Source organism: Neovison vison, chromosome 10 (assembly GCF_020171115.1).
Source record: "Neovison vison isolate M4711 chromosome 10, ASM_NN_V1, whole genome shotgun sequence".
In the NCBI taxonomy this organism is placed as follows: Eukaryota; Metazoa; Chordata; class Mammalia; order Carnivora; family Mustelidae; genus Neogale; species Neogale vison.
Window position 1 is genome coordinate 18,434,212 of NC_058100.1, and position 23,744 is coordinate 18,457,955.

The following is a 23,744-nucleotide window of genomic DNA, read 5'->3' on the forward strand; positions in this document are numbered from 1 at the left end:
ATCCTCACACGGATAAGGAACTGAATGGTGTCCACGGCCACGTGAGCTTGGAAATGAATCCTCCCCAAGTTGAGAATAAGATGAAAATCTAGCTCAGGTGGACACCCTGATTGAAGAAACCAACTAATCCATACCTGGGTCATTGACAACGCCCACTCCACCCCTCCCCAAAATCAGAGATGATATTGTGAGGGTGCCTGAGTGGCTCAGTGAGTTATGGTCTCTGCCTTCAGCTCAGGTCATGATCTCAGGGTCCTGGGATCGAGCCCCACGTCTGGCTCTCTGCTCAGCGGGAAGCCTGCCTTCCCAACTCTCTCTGCCTGCTTCTCTGCCTACTTGTGATCTCTGTCTGTCAAAGAAATAAATAAAATCTTTAAAAAAAGAGAAATGATATTGTGTTTTATTTGATACTGTGTTTTGTTACCCAGCAGTATTGTTACATAGCAGTCAGTATCTAATACACGCCCCCTTCACCCTTGTCTTCCTTTGAGACTCTAATCACACATATCTTAGCTACATGAAATTGTCTCACAGCTTATTGTTTATTGTTTTTCACATTTTTTCCTGTGTGTTTCATTAGAGAGAAACTGTGTATACTCTACGTATCTGTGTCTCAATTTTACGAATCTTATCTTGTGTCACGTTATAGGTTTTTAATCGTATCCTGTGTTTTTTTTATGTTGAAGATTATAATCTTCATCTCAATAAGTTTTATTTGGTTCTTTTTATACCTCCATGTCTCTACTTTTATTTTAGAATATGTAGAATGCAGTTATAATAAACATTTTAATATTCTTATCTGCTAATTCTAATGTCTTTGTTCATTGTAAGTCAGTTTTAGTTGGCTGAATTCTCTCTCCATTATTGTCTACGTTTTCCTGCTTTTTCATTGTCTGGAACTTTTAAATTGTTAACATTTTGAATCTTACTTTGTTGCATGTTGGATATGTTTGTTTCTATTCCTGTAAACATTCTTGAGCTTCGCTCTGGAATGTTGTTCTTGAAAACAGATTGATTATTTGGGGTCTTATTTTTATAATTTGTTAGGGTAGAGGAAAAAAACTGTCTAAAATTATAAGTATACTGCATTTTATTGGCTTCACTTTATTGAGTTTCACAGATATTGCAATTTTTACAGATTGAAGGCTTGTGGCAACACCTGTTGGGCAAGTGTATTGATTCCATTTTTCCAACAGCATTTTTCTCACTTTGGATCACTGTGCCACATTCTGGTTATTCTTGCAATATTTCAAACTTTTGCATTATTATTATATTTTTTATGGTGCTCCATGATCCATGATCTTTGATGTTACTATTGTAAACATCTGGGTGGTGGGAAAACACAAACTGCAGTCATACGACTGTGACCTTAATCAATAAATATGTGTGTTCTGTTTGTTCCACCAACTGGCCCTTCCTGTCTCTCTCCCTTCTCCTCAGGCCTCCTCATTTCCTGAAACACAACAAAATTGACATGACGCCAATTAATAATGCTGCAGTGGCCTCTTAGTGCTCTAGTGAAAGGAAGAATTGCATGTCTCTCACTTTAAATCAAAAGCTCGAAATGATTAAGCTTAGTGAGAAAGGCATGCCCTAAACCGAGATAAGCTGGTATCCAGGTCCCTTACACCGAACAGCCAAGCTGGGAATGCAAAGGAAATGCTCTCGAAGGAAATTAAAAGTGCTACTCAAATAAACGCACAAATGCTGATGGGGGCAGTGTAGATAAGGCAAAATAGCTTTACTGCTGATAAGGAGAAAGTTTGAATGTGTAAATAGAAGGTCGGATCAGTGACAACAGTTCCTTTAGCCAAAGCCTAATGCAGAGCAAGGTCCTAACTCTGTTGTATGTTGTATGTCCATACAAATCTATGAAAGTTGAGAGAATTGAGGAAGTTGAAGAAGAAAAGTGAAAGTTAGTAGAGGTTGGTTCATGAGGTTTAAGGAAACAAGCCACTGGGGCACCTGGGTGGCTCAGTTGGTTAGGCTCTGCCTTTGGTGCAGGTCATGATTCTAGGTCCTGGGATAGAATTCTGCACTGGGCTCCTTGCTCAGCAGGGAGTCTGCTTCTCCCTCTACCTGCTGCTCCCCCTGCTTGTGCTCTCTCTCTTTCAAATAAATAAAATTCTATAAAAAAAAAAAAAAGAAAGAAAGAAAGTATCCATCCGTATAATAAATATAAGGTGAAGCAGCAAGTGCTGATGTAGAAGCTGCAACAAGCTGTCCAGAAGATCTAACTCAGGTCATTATCAAAGGCGGATACACTAAACATCAGATTTTCAATGGAGCTGAACAGCCTTGTATCAGAATCTGTTCTTTAGGCCTTTCATTGTTAGAAAGGCTTCACAACTTCATAACTTCAAAAGACAGCTGACTCTTGTTAGGAGCTGATGCAGCTGGTGACTTTTAGTTGAAGCCAATACTCATTTACCATTCTGGAAATCCTAGGGTCCTTAAGAATTATGCTAAATCTACTCTGCTTTGCTCTATAAATGGAACTTCAAAGTCTGGACAACAGTACATCTGTTTGCAACATGGTTTACTGAATATTTTAAAACCACTGTTGACCTACTGGGGAAAAAAAAATCTTTTCAAAATATTATTGCTCATTGACTATGCACCTGGTCACCCAAGAGTTTCGATGGACATAAAGAAAATTAGTGTTTTCTTGTCCACAAACATAACATCCATTCTGTACTCTCTGGATCAAAGAGTAACTTTGACTTTCAAGTCTTATTATTTAACAAATACATTCCATAAGGCTATAATTGCCATAGATAGTGATTCCTCTGACGGATCTGGACAAAGTAAGTTGAAAACTTCTGGAAAGGAATCACCATTCTAAATGCCATTAAGAACACTCATGATTCATGAGAAGGGTCCACAATATCAACGCTAACATGAGTTTTGAAGAAGTTGATGTCAGCCCTCATCAATGACTTTGAGGAGTTTAAGACTTCAGTGGAAGAAGTAAGATGTGGTGGAAATACCGAGAAAACTAGAATTAGAAGTGAAACCTGAAGATGTGACTGAATTACTACAATCTCATGACCAAAATTTAACAAAGAACTGATTGTTTTGAATAAGCAAAGAATGTGGTTTCTTGAGGTGGAATCTATTCCCAGTGAAGACACTGAGAAGACTACTGAAGTGACAACAAAGATTTAGAATATTATATCAAGTTAGTAGACAGAGCAGCAGCAGGGTTTAAGAGGACTGACTCTAATCGTGAAAATTCTATTGTGGATAAAATGCTATCAAACAGCATCACAGGCTACAGAGAAATAATGAAAGGAAAAGTCATTCAGTGAGATAAACTTCGTTTTCCCCTTATTATTAAAGACTGTCACAGCCACCTCAGCCTTCAGCAATCATCACCCTGATCCAGCAGTGGCCATCGACATCAAAACAAGACCCTCCACCAACAAGAAAACTATGACTCCCTGAAAGCTCAGATAATGGTTAGCATTTTTAGTAATGAAGTGTTTTTCAATTAAGGTATGTACATTTTTTAGACACAATGCTATTTGCATTCTCAGTAGATAAGAGTATAAGGTGAACATAAATTCTATAGTCACTGGAAACCAAAAAATTCATTTTATTGACTCACTTTATTGTGATCTTTACTTTACTGCAGTGGTCTGGGATCAAACCCACAATTTATTTCAGATGTGCCTGTATTCCTTACAACTGAGGCAGGACTTCTGTCAGTGTTCTCTCCAGGGCTCCATAAATGATTGTTTCTATTTTGGCTTGTAAAAACACTTTTCTAGGCCCTGTGTGAGTGCCAGATACTGTTCTCTAATCCTGTACTGTGGTTTCTTCCTGGGTGTCTGGTAATTTTCTCATATGTATACACACAAAAGTATTCTGTTAAATACCCACGGCAACTCTCTGCAGTTCTCTGGGGTTCTGTTCCTACGCTGCTTTGCCCTCTTTGACATTCTACCCAGCAAACTAGAAAACACCAGGTCTCACTAAACTCCGAGGTTTTCCCTCATACTACGGAATCTTTTGGTCTCTTCTAGGATTTTCTTTCCCTGCACCACAGGGAAACTCTTTCAAGACAATAAGCTCGGTGATCATAGAGCTCACCTTGCTTGTTCCCACCCCTCATGGATCACTGTCCTTCTTTGCCTCTTCTTCAGTGTCTTAAAATCAGTGTTTTCATATTTTTTAATCTTTTAAAAAATACATTGTTATGTAAGAAGGTGCGCTTAGTCTCAATTCTACCATCTTTGTTAGAAGCAAGTCTATTTAGTGATTTTTAATTTTATTTAATATTAAATACATCTATTAATTTAGGTTTTTCAGGCTTTTTCATTTTTCCTTTTTTTTTGGTAAATGGAAGAGATAATTTGGTCAGCACTTAGTTATGACACAGAATATATAATTATAAATAATTAATGACAAGAAGTATAAACACAAGTGGGTTTTGATTAAAGATAATACGACAACTGAGATGTAAGGGAGCATAAAACACAGTATGATGGACTTAAGGACATAGCTTTTGGCACGGGAAATAACTTATACTAGTAACTCAGCTGGAAAAGTGGAGCAGAAGGAAACAGAGGTAGAAAAATATCATAAAAAGAAATTTTAATATTTTTCCTGATTTGTATAATTAAGATGTAACATATACTGGGTAATGTATAGAAGTATTGAATCATATATTGTACACCTGAAACTGTTGTAACACTGTATGTTGATTATACTGGGATTACATTAAAAAAAAATAAAAGGATTTAATCTAAATAGTAAAGTTTAATTTGATTTTTCTAATTTACCATTAGGTAGCCACTCTGTATCAGCTATTTTGATTAAAAACAAAAACATAATAGACAGATTCTGATGCTGCTTTCTATCAAATTAGGCCTTTGTCAAAAGTAGAGAAAGCTCAGCACAGAGAAATAAAAGCCTATAACAAAATGTAGAAGATTATTATCAAGAATATGAAAGTTCTGAATATTTAAAAATATGAATCTCAATTATTTAAAAAATTATGAATTTATCATGATACTAAATTTATATATATTAATTATTTTGGAATAATACATTATTCATTTAGGCTAAAAAATATTGAGAACAAGTAAACACATATACACAAAAAATTGCAGATATACTTTTGTGAATTTGAAAAAAAAGTCAGAATTATTAAACGTATTAAGTTAAATTTATGATTAGTATTGTACCAAGACACTTGAATTTGAATGCAAGTTAAAATGTTTATGCTAAGCAAGGTAAGTCAATCAGAGAAAGACAATTATCATATGATCTCTTTGATATGAGGAATTTGAGAGACAGGGTGGGGGTTCTTGTGGGGGAGGGGAGGAAAAAACGAAACAAGATGGGGCCAGGGAGGGAGACAAACCATAAGAGACACTTAATTTCACAAAACAAACTGAGGGTTGACTGGAGGGGGTGTGGGAGGGGGAGAGGGTGGCTGGATTATGGACATTGGGGAGGGTATGTGCTATGGTGGGTGCTGTGAATTGTCTCAGACTGATGATTCACAGACCTGTATCCCTGGGGCAAAGAATACATTATATATTAATTTAAAAAAATTTTTTTTAAATCCTAAAAGAGTTTACTAAGGGAACCCTTTCTGAAAATGAAATTAATATATGAAATCAAACCTTCAATTATTATGAATGGTTTACATGTTAATTTTCTTATCTCATGTCTTTTTAAAGTAAGTTCTTTGGACACATAGAAATAAAATTTTAAAATTAATTGTAGGTTTTACTGACTTTATTCTCAACCAATAACTTACATATCAAAAATGCCTCTTAGAAAGTTATTATCAGAACTACTTTTATAAATAGCATTAAAAGTTTTAATTTAATGGATTTTTATTATCTCAATAATGTAGATCTAAAGTTGTGGAGCCTCTTCTCAACATCACCTATAACACTCTGACATAAACTAAGTGACACCAAACATAAGTTAAGCGGATTTTTTTTACCAGGTATGTTGACCCTTAATGTAATTTTAACATATTATTTGTGCCTTTTCCTAAATTTGTTGGAAAAATTTTGTGAACTCCAAAATTTTAAAAATCTTTTTCTGTGCAAGAAAAATGCCAGAAATATAATAAATTCATCAGTACTTGTTTTGAAAAAATAATAACTTAATTCTTTAAAAAATTTTAAGTATTTGGGGGGCGGGATAGCTCAGTGGTTAAGTATCTCATTTGCCTTTGGCTCAGGTCATGATCCCACTGTTTGGGATTGAGGTTTTTTTTTTTTTTTTTTTTTTTTTTTTTTAAGATTTTATTTATTTATTTGCCAGAGACAGAGGGAGAGAGAGCGAGCGAGCACAGGCAGACAAAGAGGCAGGCAGAGGCAGAGGGAGAAGCAGGCTCCCTGCTGAGCAAGGAGCCCGACGTGGGACTCGATCCCAGGACCCCGGGATCATGACCTGAGCCGAAGGCAGCTGCTTAACCAACTGAGCCACCCAAGCGTCCCTGGGATTGAGTTCTATGGTGGGTTCCCTGCTCAGCAGGGAGCCTGCTTCTTCCCCTCCCTCTGTTCCTCCTCCTGCTTGTGCATGCTCTCTCTCTCTCAAATAAATAAACAAAATCTTTAAAAAAATAAATAAATAAAGGGATGCCTGGGTGGCTCTATTACTGAAGCATCTGCCTCCCTCTCAGGTCATGATCCCAGGGTCCTGAGATTGATCTCTGCAACAAGCTCCCTGCTCAGCAGAAGTCTGCTTCTCCCTCTCCCTCTGCTGCTCTTCTGCTTGTGCTCTCTCTTTCTCTGTCAAATAAATAAATAAAGTCTTTTTAAAAATCTTTAAAAAATGAAGTAAAATTTTTAAGTATTTGATAAAAAATTTCACTTTTATTCACTGCATTTAACCTGATTTTTAGAATATAGAGTATTAAGGAAGTTTTAGAAAATGCACATGACACATGAGGTGATAGATCACATTTTCTCAGAATATATATTTTCATTGTCAATCACTTCAGATTAAATTTATTAGACTATTTCACAATAAACCTAAAGAGTGTGGTAGTGTAATCTTTTAGATAGCCTAAGTCAATTGAATTGAATCTTCTGAAAATGGTATTTGACATGTTATTGCATTAAAATAATATTGAGAAAGAATATTTTATAAAAATCCTGTTAATTAGGATAATATGGCAGTTAATTAGGCTACATAGGTGTTTGAACCTCTTTTTTTAGAATTTCCAGATGTGTTAATGAATTGCAGTCTACATTTATATTCATAACTATAAGAGATAAAAACACCAAATTGTTCTATCGCATTTTCTAGAAATTGGCTCCTAGTTAACAATATTTGTCCAGCTCTTTTGCGTTTTTGCAAGAATTAGCATGATAAAAGCTGGCATAATTTTGCAGATTTAATTATATTTTTGCTGTTATCTGATAATGATCTTGACTTTCTTTTTTAACCATACTCTGTTTCCTAAATTCTATAAATCAAGAGAAAACTTCACACATTTGTGGGCAAAATGCAATTCCTACTACATAGCACTTCAAACCCAGAACATTTTGCCTTATCAAAGAAACTGTGGATCTTGCTACCTTTAGTTGAAAATTCTAAATATACAAACACTGCACTAAAGCTTTAGGGATTTAGTAAAGGGATTAAGCTCTTGATTTCAAACGTACTCCCAAAGCACACTTTGCAGTGAACTATGTGTTCAAGTATGAAGAATTTCAATAGTTGATGCCCTTAGATTCCCCCTACTCCCATCCCATCCCCATTCTTGCCTTCCTATTCTGTTAACTTCCATCTAAGCAATTATAATCTCATAATTGAGAAGAGACATCTTTTATCTGTGTAGGGACGTACTTGGTAACTAATGAAAATAAAAGATACTCTCCCCAGAAAAATGCCCAGGCACATACAGTTATGCAAGCCATGGAGGAACCTGCAGACCTCCTCAAGAGCCTCTCCTTAGAGGTTTTACAGTAACCCAGACAGCAGCTGACCCCGCACCAGAAAACACCAATCACTTAAAATTACCACTGCCTCAGAAGAGAACTCCATCCAGACCTAATTAAATCCTGCAAAGTCTGATGTTCCTCCCCTCTTTCCCATTTTCTACTACCTCATCCCTGTACTCCCTGCATAATTCTGTGACTTTATTCTTAGTCATGGTGTTATCATTGGCACATACCTCATTTCATTTTTTCCCAATCCCCAGCCACCCTGAACTGCTCCACATGTGGATGGAGTACACAGACCCCTTTATCCCACCTGGGGTTGCCAGGCCCTCCAGACCTGGGGACCAGTACCAAGCTCTTGCAAAGAGCTCCTCCTCCAGGGAGGAGGAGGTCCATCCGCCAAAACCACCCCGAGCCGGCAGCTAAAGATGGGCAACAGCTAAAGATGGGCAACACTAAGTCCCAGTTTGGGACTTCCGGGCTTCTCCAGCAGCTAGGGGTCCCTCATGTCTCATTAGATGACACTCCACGCAGCCAGCCAGGCCCAGTCCTATGGCTGGGCTGGTGGGCCAATATCCTCCAGCTCTACCTTCACGGGCAATATGCAAATTTGTGTAGTTTAGTGCTTAGAGACTAGCTGATGCCTTTTGTCCCCAAGATCCTGTTCCTGCGACCAGTCCTCTCCAGACTCATGTCCCGTTCCAAGTCCTTGGTGACCTTCTGTTAAGTTTTAACAAAAACTGTGAAAGAATACTTCTTACTGAGTAAAGTACAAAGCTCTATTGCATAATTCTACTTGGTGTTGAGAAAAAAAAAATCAATAGCCATATAATAAACATACTTAGAAAAATGATGCCTTCTATTAGAAAATACACTTTAAGTTACTGTATCACCAAAATTGATTTCTGAAAAAGTCTCTTTGTCCTCAGCAAACTCAAGCTAAATATCTCTAACAATATCCTATCTTACAATATTTTTTAAATTAACCAAAATATCTACATTCACTCTGGCTACAGTTTTATCTATAAATGCCATTTATATACTTGATTATCCAATATAACAGAAGTCCTACAATCAGGGGGGAGGGGGGTTGGGAGAAGAGGGGTAGGGTTATGGACATTGGGGAGGGTATGTGCTTTTGGGTAAATTGGAAGGGGAGATGAACCATGAGAGACTATGGACTCTGAAAAACAATCTGAGGGGTTTGAAGTGGCGGGGGGGTGGGAGGTTGGGGTACCAGGTGGTGGGTATTATAGAGGGCACAGCTTGCATGGAGCACTGGGTGTGGCGAAAAAATAATGAATACTGTTTTTCTGAAAATAAATAAATTGGAAAAAAAAAAAAAAAGAAGTCCTACAATCAGAACTAGACTACTATAATTGTATAATTTATATCTATAAAAGTCTTTTTCCCAACTTCATCTACTAACAATATGGAAGACAGGAAATATTATTTGTGTAACCCATAAGCTAGAGATGTTTCTGTATCATATTCTATTCTCTCCTGACATCTTACAAAAATATATACCTTGGACTCATTTTTCCTAGAATTCCCCAAATACTTAAGTACTAACTTTTTTGATTAACTTATAAAACAAAACATACCTAATAATTTTAAAATTTTAAAGCAATAGAATGATATATTTAATGACTGCTTTTTACATTGATTATGAAATCTTGCAGGTGAAACCTCAAATGCTCTTTATATTTTGTTTTGCTCTTGTTAACTTAGTGCAGGATCACCCTACCACACTGTGATGATTCTTTATTTGGCAATGTCTGTTGACCAAACACAGTAACATGTTGATTTAAACTGCCAGAGAAATGTATCAAAAAAAACCTAATGTTTTGGAAACCACTGTCTGTCTGTCTGTCTCTCTCTCTCTGCCTGTTTATCTCTCTTTAAAAAATAAAATAAAATAAAGACTCCTTATTCTTATTTTCTTTCAGTTTTGGTAAAGTCAACCTTAGTATGGTCAGAAGGAAAGGATTCTAGTGAACACATACAGTTTACCTACTAATTCTAGACTATGCTGCATCTTGACTTCCAGAAACTTATACCCAAATTCTTGTACTTCTTAATATACTGTTCAAGTATGGGGGGGAGATATTCCCCAAACCAAGACTCCTTAATGACTTTTGTGTCACTGACCATTTTGAGCTTAACGCAGCACCTTCTCACAATGTTGTTAAATAAATACTTTAAAGTATGACTATTCACAAAATAAACTAATGTTATTAAAACAAAGTTTTATCCTCATACACGTTATGAGGGAATCTGTGCACCCAGACTCTTACACAGTCCAAGTATATTTCAGTTAACCTTAGGGCTTTCAAAACCTTGACCCAAAAATCAAGTCACAGATTTACAGACACACGATTTCATCGACGTCTATTATATAAAGTGTGACAAATGGAAATGCGACCTTTTTTTTTTTTTTAAGAACATAATTGTTTCAATCAGTGATATATGAAAATATACAGAGATGCATTTTAGAGCTAGGAAAAATCACGGTATGACATCATTTTAAGGTAAACTCATTCGTACCTTAATGGCAGTGGATGCAATTTGAATGTGGTGAAGTCTCCGAAGTGTGCTGTCCCTGTCAATGAAATAGGAAGCGGCCAGTTGATGTAGCGTTTCCAGAGTGACCAACGAGCTATTGGTGCTGGATTCACTTCCTTCAGATCTCTTGCTCAGCTTCCGCTTGTCCACAAAAATTGTGAGTGACTCCTCTCCTGTATTAATAATACTTAAAATTATTCCATTTTCCACTTAACTTCAATTTTTCCATAATCTGCAGGTGAAGAAGTATAGATTACAGACATAGTAAAACCAAAGAGTGATAAGCAACAAAAGACAAGTTTAACTTTTGTGTTCTTCGTGGATATTTCTCAACGTGCCTAGGAAAATACATGAGCTATTAAAGGCTATAAATACTTATTTGGTAAATGTTGAATAGCTAGCATTTGTGGAACGATTTCTCTAGATTTTATTGACTTTCTCATACAGTTTAGTTTACGTAACACCTATGTGGCACAAAAGTAAATTAAGAACAGAAAATATGTAAATTGAACTTAAGGGGGGGTGCATGATATGAAATTGTACATACTCAGAAATGCTTACTGTGGATCAGCATGACTAATGGAAACATGACCAAGCACATGATTAAACTAGCCATTTAAAAAAATAGATTTTATTTTAGTAAACTGTATACTCAACTTGGGACTCAAACTTACAACCCCAAGCTAAGGAGTTGCATGTTCAGGACTGAGCCAGCCAGGTGCCCCTAACCATTTTCAATTGAACCTTGAAAATGCAGAGAAAACATACATAGGCATATACAGTTATGTAAACATATATGAATTAAATTCACAGGTTTCCTACATGTGGCATAACATATAAATATTATGTGTTAATAAGCTTTATGGAAATCATTAACCTCCATGGAAGATTTGGGTATAGACAATGGATTTTTGAAGGTGAAATTTAAAACATAATATAATTAAGTTTTGATTTTTCTTTTTATGTTCAAATGTTGACCAAAAATATCAATGGTATTTAAATTAACACTAAGAACTTTCCGTTTTCAGATTTCTGTATTCTTCGATATTCATCTAGCATATAATTGTCAGACTTGATGGTTACTCTTACTCTCAGGAACCCACTGCTCTGGTGGCATTATGCCTACTTACAAATCGGCAAGCCAGTTTTATAAAATATCAAATAAATAAAATAATACTAATTTAAAAATGATATATCCTTGGTGACTATCTAATTTTAAGTAACAGCTTATAAACAGCAGATAAAGCAAGATCTCAGGTCTATTGATACCAGAAATAAAGTTAACAGTGCTACTTCTGGAAGATCCCATTCTCGGTTTGTTTTAGGATCCCAACATGCATATTGGACATCAAACAGCCTAACTACAAGAGCTGAAACAAACAAAACAGTGAGCAATAAATTTCTGCTGTCAGCCACTTGGTTTATGGTGTTTTGATAGCAGCCCAAATGGACTAAGATAGCAAGAGACAAGTCTTATTAAGAACAGGACTGGAAGAGATTATGCTGAGTGAAACAAGTCAAGCAGAGAGAGTCAATTATCATATGGTTTCACTTATTTGTGGAGCATAACAAATAGCATGGAGGACATGGGGAGTTAGAGAGGAGAAGGGAGTTGGGGGAAAATTGGAAGGGGAGGTGAACCATGAGAGACTATGGGCTCTGAAAAACAATCTGAAGGGTTTGAAGTGGCGGGGGGGCGGGGGCAGGAGGTCGGGGTACCAGGTGGAAGGTATTATAGAGGTCATGGAGCACTGAGTGTGGTGAAAAAATAAGGAATACTGTCATGCTGAAAATAAATAAATAAATAAAATGTAAAATGCCAAAAAAATAAAAAATAAAAAAATTTTAAAAAAAGAACAGTTAAAAATAAAATAGCAAAGATCTTGGTAAATGTAAATGAAAAGGAAATGAATAGTCTTGATATCTGATATTGTAGAATTCAGTCCAAATATTATTAAATGGAAAGAAGAAAAACATTATATAGTGAGTGCTAAAGACCAAGACTTGCCAAGTTGCTTTAATGGCAGCACTTTTCATAATGCAGAAAATACAGGAAATATAGGTTAAAATAGTACAAGAAACTCAAATTAAAATCTATTGATATATCACTGCGCAATTATGGAATTCGCCAAAATCCAAAAGTTTGAAGACTTTGCCAAAGCTGTTGGCAAACGGGAAGGAAACAGGCCCTCTGATATCGCTTGTAGTCATACAAATGATGTAGCTATAGAGAGAAATCTGGCAATAGTTACCAACAATGACTCAGTAACATACTTTCAAGAATCTATCCCAAAAAACAATGGCTAAAATATGCAAGAGGTTTCTTACTGTGGCTTTATTTGTATTATTTGTAGCAACACAAATACCCAATCAGTAAAAACAATGTTACATCTATACAGTAGAAAACAGTGCAGCCATAGGAAAGAAGTGAGAATGATTTAAAATATTTATTCATCAGAAAATTTTCTGAGTGATTAGTAAGTTCATGATATTAGTATTAAGACTAAAATGAAATTCTGAATGATTTCCTGTTCTCAGATGTTTCTATTTAGAAATTTACATCTAAATATCTGTGTTTAACCTCCTTAAATCCATGTTTTCTATGGATTCCTGTAGACAGAAGGAAACTTAATTGCCGATTCTTTAAAATAATATCTAATCTTTTCTTCAATTCAGTAATATATTAAATTCAAAATATGGGTTCAGTTGATTTATTGGAAATTAGTTTTGCCTTCTGGAGATTTAAGAAAACCATTTAAATATGTGAAGAGTCATCTTCACTCTGTCTTTTTTTGTATAGTGGTGAATTTTCTTATTATTGGAGGTGTCCAACATGAATGGAAAAACTATACATCATTGAGCAGAAGAGATAATTAGACCACTAGAATGGACTCTTTCATTGAATTATGAGGTGCTGGAAGAAAGAAAAATAGAGAATTAATTATCGTAGTTTAGACATAAGTGTGCCAACTTTTAGTGCCAAATAGATTTGGGTTTAATACTGACTTCTACTTAGTAATAGAATGATCCTAAATTGTGTAACTTGACTCAGTTTCCTCTCATGTAACATGAGCAGAGTATTTCTTCCTCAAAGAGCAGCTGGAAACATGAAACAGATAATATCTATAAAGGATTTAGAATATGCCTAGATTGCAGTCAGAATTCAAAAGTTGTTGGCATGGTATTCATCTCTATTATTCACCTCAATTCCTTAAAATTTAGAATAAAGCACTTCAGTCCATATGTGTACATTTCTAGTAATTTTAGTTATTTTGTCTTATTTGTGATGAACAGAAACCTCCTTTTCCACTTCTTTCACAAACTGATGAGCCCTTGTCCTACAATCTGTATCCACACATGGTGAGGAAATATCTCTCAAAACAGTCCTTTAAATACCATATCCCTTTGTACATCTTCACATTTCAGGTAAAAATTCCTTAGTGGGACCTCAGCTGAGTCATTCATGAGAGGAGTAGCATAATCCTATGTTAAAAAGCAGGTTAAAATGTTTGATTTAAGGAGGGGCAGCTGGGTGGCTCAGTGGGTTAAGCCTCTGCCTTCTGTTCAGGTCATGGTCTCAGGGTCCTGGGATCGAGCCCCGCATCAGGCTCTCTGCTCAGAAGGGAGCCTGCTTCCTCCTCTCTCTGCCTGCCTCTCTGCCTACTTGTGATCTCTGTCAAATAAATAAGTAAAATCTTTAAAAAATTCTGATTTAAGGATTTTTTGCAGATATTAGTTTGTCCTGTGATAATTTGGAAAATGACATGTACCAAGAGCCAGGGATTACTATTCCAGAGTGGTCCCATGTTACAAATGAATGATAAATGCTAATGTAAGTTTCAGCAATCAACGATGTCCATAGAGAAGTGATCGCCCATAGTCATCATCATGAGTCACAGCAGCTTCCATTCTCTATCTACTGGAGATTTAAGAAAATGTTTCCTTTGTTTTTCAGAGTCCATGTTTGTTTGTGATGTACAGATAAATGTGCTTTCCTCCTTTTACCCTGAGAGCAAATATATATTATGGACCACAGAAAAAATTAAAGGAAAAAATATTATAGATCACAATACACTTATATTAATAGTTTTACAGTTCATTCTTCATTGTTGCTGTTTTAATTTGAAGGAAATATGATATAATAAGAGAAAGGAAAATGTGCGTTTTGGAGTCAGGGGTATGTGAAGGTAAATCTGGACAGCTCATAGTCCTCTAACTTGATTGCTCTGGGGCTTTCATAAAGTTACTCTTGCCCTTAGCATTTCCATCTCTATGACAGAACCAATAACCTACTCTCATCTGTTTGAAAAGACTATGCATATAATGCCTCCATAGAACCTGGTAGAACACATACAACATGTACAATAAATGTTGGCTTCTTCTCTTTCATTTTTTTTTTTTAATTAGGGCCCAACAGTAAATGAGGAGGCTTTAAATTTTTACAAGTTAGCATTTTACCAGTCAAAACTGTTTTCTAGTGGATCTTGTAATCAAGATACATGTGCTGATTAAAGGTAGCAGTTGTTTATTCTTTCCAATAACCTGATAAAGAGAAACCACTCATAAGTCGCTCATAGTTCTTCTCTATAGTTGAACATTAATCCATGTATGCAAAAGCTTTCCCTATAGTGAAGTCTGTGAGGCAGTTTAAATCACCCAAATTATTCTTATGAATACCTTGTTTTAAACCCTTATTTACAATAAACTAAACAACTATACAATGTAAGCTGGGTAGTTTGTGCTAAATTTCAAGTGTTATAAATCATGTATTGTTAAACACCTAAAATATTCTGACAAGGCTACTCAATCTACATTGGAAATAAGACCATTTATTTCCTCTAAGAGATGTGTTTTTTTTTAAAATTATATATAACTACCATGTTTTTGTGATTTTTATGGTCTTCATATCCTTTGAAACTCTTACAGTCTTGAAAAAAAAGAATGCAAAAAAAGAAAAGAAGAAGAATGCAGTCTTAACCTTAATTGTAACTCCTTCTCAAGTATTCAATTATAAAAGTTCATCAGAATTCTATGTAAATAACACACAATATTCAAATTTAAAAACTGAGATATTATTCAATCAACTAAAAATTTGCGTTCAAATATCACTTTTATTCCTATTTTTTAAACCAGCTGTAGCTCATAAGCATGACGTGAGTACCAAAGGACATCCACACATTTTGTAAAAACTAAATGTGATTCTGAAAACAATTCAACATTCTGAGTTTGTTAGAAAGTAAAAAGGATTAATGACTGTGGATATAAAAAGATGTGATTATTTCACACAGAAATCATGCAGCTGTGCCTTTTACAACTAAAACACTGCAGCAGTTTATGGACATTAAAAGCACATATTGAAGGATGCTTCCAGAGAGAATGCAAAACAGAAGACAAGAAAACAACAACAAAAAAAACCAATCATGACTTTAATGTTATCCTATGATCGGTTCATAAGAAACGATTAGGTACATTTGATATGCTAAGGTATATCAAATTAGGTACATTTGATATGATTACTAGGACCTCCTAGTAATGTATTTTTCTGTCCCAATTTTCAAATCATCTATGTTATGTCCATGAGGAAGATAAATTTAAAAGAAATTTTGTTCTATTATATTTTCCTTGGATTTTCTCAATTTGGATTCTCATATATATAGTTATTGAGGATAAAGGTAATGCTCTCAAAAAGTTAGAACGAGTCAAGAAAACCATGGATAATAGAATGAGTAAAAGAATCCTATGGATAAATCAATAATGATGATGTGGCAGATTGCATTAATTTTTGCAATTACTTTCTGCACAATTGTGAGTGCAAATATGCATCCATGGATTAATGGTCCATTGTAGAGAAGAACTATAAACAGTACATGAGTGATTTCCTTTAACTTGGTAAGGGAAAGCATAACACTTGGGTTCGTGGAATACATGATGTAAGGACCTATTTTATATTTTTATTAATAGCCAGAGGCTTCCATTGAGGTTAAACAATAACTTTGTTGTTTAATCCTGTCCCTGCTCCCCTTCCCCCAGGGGACTTAAAAACAAGTCCCAGAAACCAGCTCCAGGTGTGGAGGCCAAGAAAAACAAGGCTGTACCCACCTCCGTCTGGCCCGGACATAAGTACAGCCATCTTGGCAAAGCAAAAGCCAGCACCTTGCACTGTAAGAGTGGGTTAGCATAAGAATGGCCATCCTGAAGGCCCGGAAGCCATTTTACTGAGTATCCCTAACAGTGTCCCTTGGTTTGCAAATGTCCTGGTGATTTACAACAAAAAGGCCATCTTTTCAATGGCTCAGTACCTCAAGGCCAAAGGTCGCACTGCCCACCATAAAACTGTAGGAGGCTGAGGCAGAAGGAAATGTAATTAAGGTGAAAATTCTTCTAAACCTAAATCTCACTTAACCTCCAGGGTGACACCAGGGTGGTAAAAAGTTAAACCAAGTTAAACTGTCAAAGTGGGGCACAAGAGATGTATGTAGCTATGAAAAAGTGCCTTGAAAATGCTATATAAACCCTTGGCTTTGAGTGCTCCGGGTCCTGTTGAAACCCGCTGCGCCAGGCAGATACTTGGACCCCAGCTAGCTGGAAATAAACCTCGCTGTGTGACTTGCATTATCGAGAGTGTTCTCTGTCTAACTGAGGGGTGGCCGACTCCGTACCCTAACAATGAAAGTATGCCACGATCTAGTACAAGTTTTGAAAAATGCTGCAAAGTTACACAAGTTTTGAAAAATGCTGCAAAGTTACACAAATTCTTTGACTTTTTTCCTCTACCAGAAGGACAGCATGTTACAAAGTGAAACTTCCTCAACTTAATTCTTGGAATGAAGAGACACCCAGAGTGGAATACAGAAGATCCACCATCAAAGCATATCAGTTGTTTTGTTTTGTTACTTCTTTACTGTGATTAAAATAGCACTTACAGGTTGGCTCTGCCCTTGGGTTAGTCTACCAACCTAGACTGTATACCATTCCACCCAGACAAAAACAAAGCAAAATAAAACAAACAAAACAAAACAACTGTACATTTCTGATAGATATCTTCCTGGTCATTGAATTTCCTTACGCTGGAAGATCTTATTTTGAATGTCCATTTGCTTTTGTATGTTTTACTTATAAAGACTGCTATTTGAGTAGAAATCTTTCTCATAGGAATAACCAATGCAAACATAGTTTAAATGTAATTGTAGGTCTTACTTTTGATGTATCATTTCAACCCAAAAAAGTCATCCTATTTTTTGGTAATAAAAGGTTACATTATTCCTTGTGGTAAAGTCTTAAAATATTTTGGGTATAGCTGCTCTTTTGAAAATACATTTCAGTTTTTACAGTGTACTTTTCTCTCACTAGTGATGATTGTCCTTTCTTAGCTTAACATATTAAAAGGTAAGCATCCCAATGATATCTATCTTTCCACTAATATAGTGTTGTAGAAAGAATAGTGTTTTAGAAACAGACATTAAAAAAAAAAAAAATCTAGCTGAGAAAACTAGGCTTCTGACTAGAAGCAGAGCCAAACAAATATCTAAAGGCAGTAAAAACAGATATGTTGGCGTAACATCAATTGGCATTTGCAAGATATTATGGGAAGAAAATAACTAGTCTTAGAGAGCTTCGACAAAGAAACATAATATGTTTTGCAAAACACTCCAAATGAAAGCATCTGACTTTTGGATTATTAGCAATTATCCACCCAAAAAGTCTGAAAATTTTTAAACAAAATTGCTCAGTTACCATAATGTTCTCGATAGAGCAATGACATGAAAAAAGAGTAACTGGAAATAAATAGTTCCCATATCAGATGAAACTGAATCTACCTGGAGTGAAACACAATTAAATTACCTCTCTTTCGGAGTTGTTTACAATGTTATAATGAACATTTTTGTTATGTATGTTATAGATTCCTGCTATTATTTTGGTAAAATTAATTTTCAGATTAATTAAGATTAATTTAAATTTAAGATTAATTTTCTAAATTTATTTAGATACTCTAAACAGGACTGTTCAAACTTACTGTGCATATAAATCACCCAGAGATCTGGTTAACACGTAGATTCTGATTCATTAATCTGAGATGGAATCTGAGATTCTGCAGGTCTAACAAGCTCCAAGGTAATGCTGATGGTATTGGACCATGAATTACACTTGAGTAATGAGGCTCTAAACCATAGTTAAAGCAGTAAAACTTATTACCAATTTAAATATCTGTATATGCCAGTCACCTGCATGTTGGATCTTTGCACTGTTACAGGTAACTCAGTATCTCTTTGTCAAACAATGGACAGATGATTTATCTACCTTATCAAAGTGCTATAAGGAAGAAAAAGAAAACATATAACCAAATTTATAAAATATGAAAACTTAACATTTATCTTTTGATTTAGTTGCCAGAAATGTCATTGTTAAGATCTATCGACATAGCAATTTTAATCCCAATTTCTTTAGTGTTATATTCATGACTAATTACATAAATGGCTTCAAATCACTTTAGTAGATAACTGCCTTATAAACAATAAATATTTAATTAACAATATTATTTTAACTTCCATTTTTTGAAAATTTTCTGTACCAAAAAAACATGAGAAATAAAAATAGAGGGAAAAAGAGAGATGAGAGACAGATTGAAACAACACAGAAAGAGACACAGAAAGAACAATGGATATAACTAATCTCATGTAGTATATCTTTATTTTTAAAAACCAGTATGGCAATTTTGTTCCCCTCTTCAACATGATTGTTTTTATGATTGCCTGGAATGAAGCTTCAGAAAATATTTCTTTTTCTTACTTTTAGCTCCTTTTCTTAAAACAGAATATGCATTCTAATAGAGGAAATCGTTCCGTCCATTTTTAGTGAGAATTTCTATTTGCATATGTTTTAGCAGATTTGCTTCTTTAATTATGTTACAGTTAAAATAGAATAAAAGGAATTTGTATTTCCTAAGAAGAGACCAAATGAAAATGAGAAACACAACCACTGATCAATTTTGAAAGAAGGTGGTATATAATATAGAATTAAAACTATCTGTGGACACTTTATACAGAATGTAATTTATATAGATAAAAGTGAGAATTGACTATTTCTGAAATTAAATAAGGATATTTGGAATCTTACATACCTAGGGATGCAAGACAATTTTTAAAAATCGAATTGCTGTCGTATCTATACTGTATCTTATTGCCTGACTTCTAGCTTCTGTCCTTGAAAGATATACACACACAAACAGTATATGGTAAAACTTGCAAGCTATTCAACTACTTTGCAGCCATAGTGACTTATACACTAAGTAGTGATTGAGGTAGTATTCATTATTTTAAATAACTATGCTAGTAAGTTAATGCTACTACTCAGGACATCAATCATCTATCTTTCCATTCTCATAATGTTGAAAATGTTTTCTTTATATAAACAAAATTAAATATCTGATGATATGCTTAAGTTGAACAATGTGGTAACAAGATACATTCTCATAAGCACTTTCAGAAAAAAAAATTAAAGACATATTTAAAAATAACTATTTCTACTAAAAGTTAAATTATGACTTTTAAAACTCTGTGCATTCAAATACCACGGGTCAGGTGCCTGAGTGGCTCAGTGGGTTAAGCCTCTGCCTTCAGCTCAGGTCATGATCCCAGAGTCTTGGGATGGAGCCCCACATGGGGCTCTCTGCTCAGCGGGGAGCCTGCTTCCTCCTCTCTCTCTGCCTGCCTCTCTGTCTACCTGTGATCTCTGTCAGTCAGATAAATAAATAAAAACTAAACAACAACAACAACAAAACATGTCCTGTCAAACAGGACATGTTTAATGTTGCTGAGAGTGAAAACTATTTTCTAAAGTTGCAAATGAACAAATCTTAAATCTTAATATATGATCCATTTGTCCCTAGAATGAATTTTGGTTTGATTTTTTAAAATACCTCTACTGACACACCTTGGTGGCTCTGTTGGTTAATTGTCTGCTTTCAGCTCAGGTCATGATTCCAGGGGTCATGGGATCCAGCCCCACACCCAGCTCCCTACTCAGCAGGGAGTCTGCTTTTCCCACTCCCCTCTCCCTCTGTTGCTCCCCCTGTTTGTGCGCGCTCTCTCTTTCTCTGCCCAATGAATAAATAAATCTTAAAAAAATAAAAAATAAAATTAAATATCTCTATGAAGTAAAGAGTGCTTTTTCCTGCACTCCTCTCCTTGTGGAGGTGTTTTGTCCTTGCATTCTTAATTGCCCCCGGAAATGCTGTGAGTTAACAAAAAGACTGGTGTAGGAAAGGGACTGATAGGAGTAACCCTGCGTCTTCCTCTTCTTTAAGATGTGCCTGTCGGGGCGCCTGGGTGGCTCAGTGGATTAGGCCTCTGCTTCCTGCTCAGGTCATGGTCTCAGGGTCTTGGGATTGAGCCCTGCATCCTGCTCTCTGCTCAGCTGCTCGGCGGGAAGCCTGCTTCCTCCTCTCTCTCTCTCTCTCTCTCTGCCTGCTTCTCTGCCTACTTGTGATCTCTGTCTGTCAAATAAATAAATAAATAAATCAAGAAAGAACACAAGTTTTGGTCTGTTCTTCACTGTGTGGGGCTTTAGAGAGCCTAGGTTGATATGGGAGCCACACAAACACTCCTGTGGCTGTGGGTGGCTCGGGGCTATAATCGTGACTGCCTGGACAAGTCTGTGTAATACTGGAGGTGAGGGTCCTATTTTAAATTATTGTAAATATTTTATTACAACATTTTATAACATCATAAGTAAATTTTTGGGCTGCATCTTCCTTAGTCTTTTTTGTCTTTTTAAATTGCTCCAGAACCTAAGTTTGGTGCTTAATAGTAGGTACCCTCCCTCTCATCTTTGAACTCAGCAGTTTTAAGCTCTTGTTATTTTTTTCCTATTCACTCATTTGTTGTTGTTGTTCTATATTCAGTACACAGACACACTTTTATTTCAGTATTTGTCATATATTGTACTATAGTGAAATATATTATAAAAACAGTCATGAAATATATTCTATAGCTAGAAATCAATATATCCCAGTAGTGCAATCTTTTCCAAGATTGATTCTTCATATTGACTAGCTTATTTTAGACATTTAAACAGTGATGGAGTTTAGATATCATTATCCAAATAGAAGCAAGCTGAATTACTATATTGATAAATAGTCTGAAAGCTATAAGATGAAATAAATGTGAAAAATGATATATATTGAAGAAGGTATTTTATAATTTATTTTTCCCTATAGGGAGATAATTCAATCACTGGCTTTATCTATCATAAAATATCCCATTAAAGGCTTCAAGTATGCTACCCAAAGTTTTATGTCTAAGTCAATAATACGATGTACTAAATAACTCAGGGAAAAAAGACATTTTTCATTTATTTTTCATCACTTTAATACCGAGTGTATTTCACACAACTTATTTTTTCAAATGTTTAAAATGTTTGAATTTAGTTCCTGGTTACTTAGGAAGCAAAAAATTTACTGGTCTTTTGTTTAAAATGTTTGCTTATATACATGATGCCCTCAGTGTGTTAATATTACGGTTGTTACTTAGTTGGTTAAGGAGAAAGCAAGAGAGAAAAAGCTCTAATTAAATACCACAAATCTCATTTTTTAAAAAATGGAATAATAAGATTTCATGTTCAACCATGTAAACATATAAAGTTAAAATATACCTCGAGCAACAATAAAAAAAAAAAAAGTTTAGTGTAATTATAATTGCAATATTTTTAAAAATTGCCTGAAATCTACCTGGTGTACATTTTAATTGCAAATAGTTTATATCCTTTAGCTATGTAAATAATTTCATGGATTTTAGTTAACTTAGTAACATCACCCAGCAGAGATTCCTGAAAGAAACTATAAATAACATTTAGAGGGGGGAAAAAAAAAGAATTCCAATAGAAAACAGTAGGAAAACTAAATCCAAGGAGTATCGAGAGTGGAGAGAGCTAAGGAGTTCGGCAATTCCATGTCTTCCCCCCCCCCCACTCCATAATTTGCCTTTAAGAAAATGTTTGAACAAGACTTTTAAATAATGGCAGTAAAACAATTTTGAAAGAACATATTACTGCCATTGAATTATCAACCTGAAGAAATGATTTAATCCCACAAAGGATTTTTAGACCATGTTTATACAAACAAAAACATACACAACAAAAACTAATCTGAAAGCCAAAATGTGGCATCTACAATGCCAAAACAATGAAAATAATAAAAAAGTCACCATGATTTTAGTACAAGGAACAAATATGTCTATAAAAATCACCTCTGCTTTTTATCTCTTCTACCATTCCTCTGTCACTTGTTTCTTTTCCTACTTGGAGAACGTATTTTATGTTCTGAAATTCTGGATATTACACATCATTGACATAAATGTGATGAAACCCAGTAAGAGTACAAGACCACTGAACTTTTTAAAGGAAGCTGTAGTAATCATTTAATTTTCACTTTTACTTCCTATTTTATTGCATTAATAATCATTGCTACTAACCATACAGACACAGCTTTTAGAGAATCAGTTTTTATGACTACTGGAATATTTTATAAATTTTTTCTATCTGCACTTCTGTAATAATAATAACAATAACAAATAATTAATTGCATGTAGCCACACATTATGCCGAAACTATCTTCCTGCATCTACATTAATCTTCCTATGACCTTACCTACTTTCTCTTAAAAGAGAAATCTCCTACTTTCTCTTAAAAGAAACTAACAGAGAAGTTACTTAACATTTAAAAAATTTCACAATAAAATAAAATAAAATATTTCACACTTAGTTAAAAAAAGGAGGGGAAGTCAATTTTCAATAACAGGCTGATCTCTTTATTTTATAATTTTAGTACTATCCACTTATGGAAGGCAGAGATCATGTGTTTTCTTGGCTGGCCTGTTCTGTCTACCTGAATCATTTAGATTTCCTAGCTTTAATTCCTTGAGGTTATATGACCGACTTGTATTTACTCACTGTGTCCAGAAATCTCCTTTTCCAACCTCTCCACGCCTTGCTCACCTGCTCTTACTTGCCTCCTCATTCTCTCCAATTTTGTATCTTTGTTTGTTTAACTGAGTATTTTGACTCTTTGGATTTGGTTTTCATTCAGTCTTCTTGAATTAGACCTCAGTTATCGTCTACGCATATCATACTTTTGACATCTATTTAAACAAAGTGTAGTTTCATTTATTCATTTTAACAAATATTTAATGAGAACCTATTATATGCCAGGCACTTAAAACTATGGAGGTAAACCGGTGACAAGTACAGGTAAAATCTCAGTTTTCAA

At 35.0% G+C, this 23,744-nt stretch overlaps 1 protein-coding gene across 3 annotated transcripts in view; it reads right to left on the reverse strand.

Moving 5' to 3' along the window:
• BRINP3 (BMP/retinoic acid inducible neural specific 3) overlaps positions 1–23,744 on the reverse strand; it is a 400,347-nt gene that overhangs the window by 175,053 nt on the left and 201,550 nt on the right. For all 3 annotated transcript variants that reach the window (XM_044266848.1, XM_044266849.1, XM_044266850.1), the window contains exon 4: positions 10,467–10,657. In XM_044266848.1, coding sequence (XP_044122783.1) covers positions 10,467–10,657 — 191 coding nt within the window. The remainder of the gene's footprint in view (positions 1–10,466; positions 10,658–23,744) is intronic.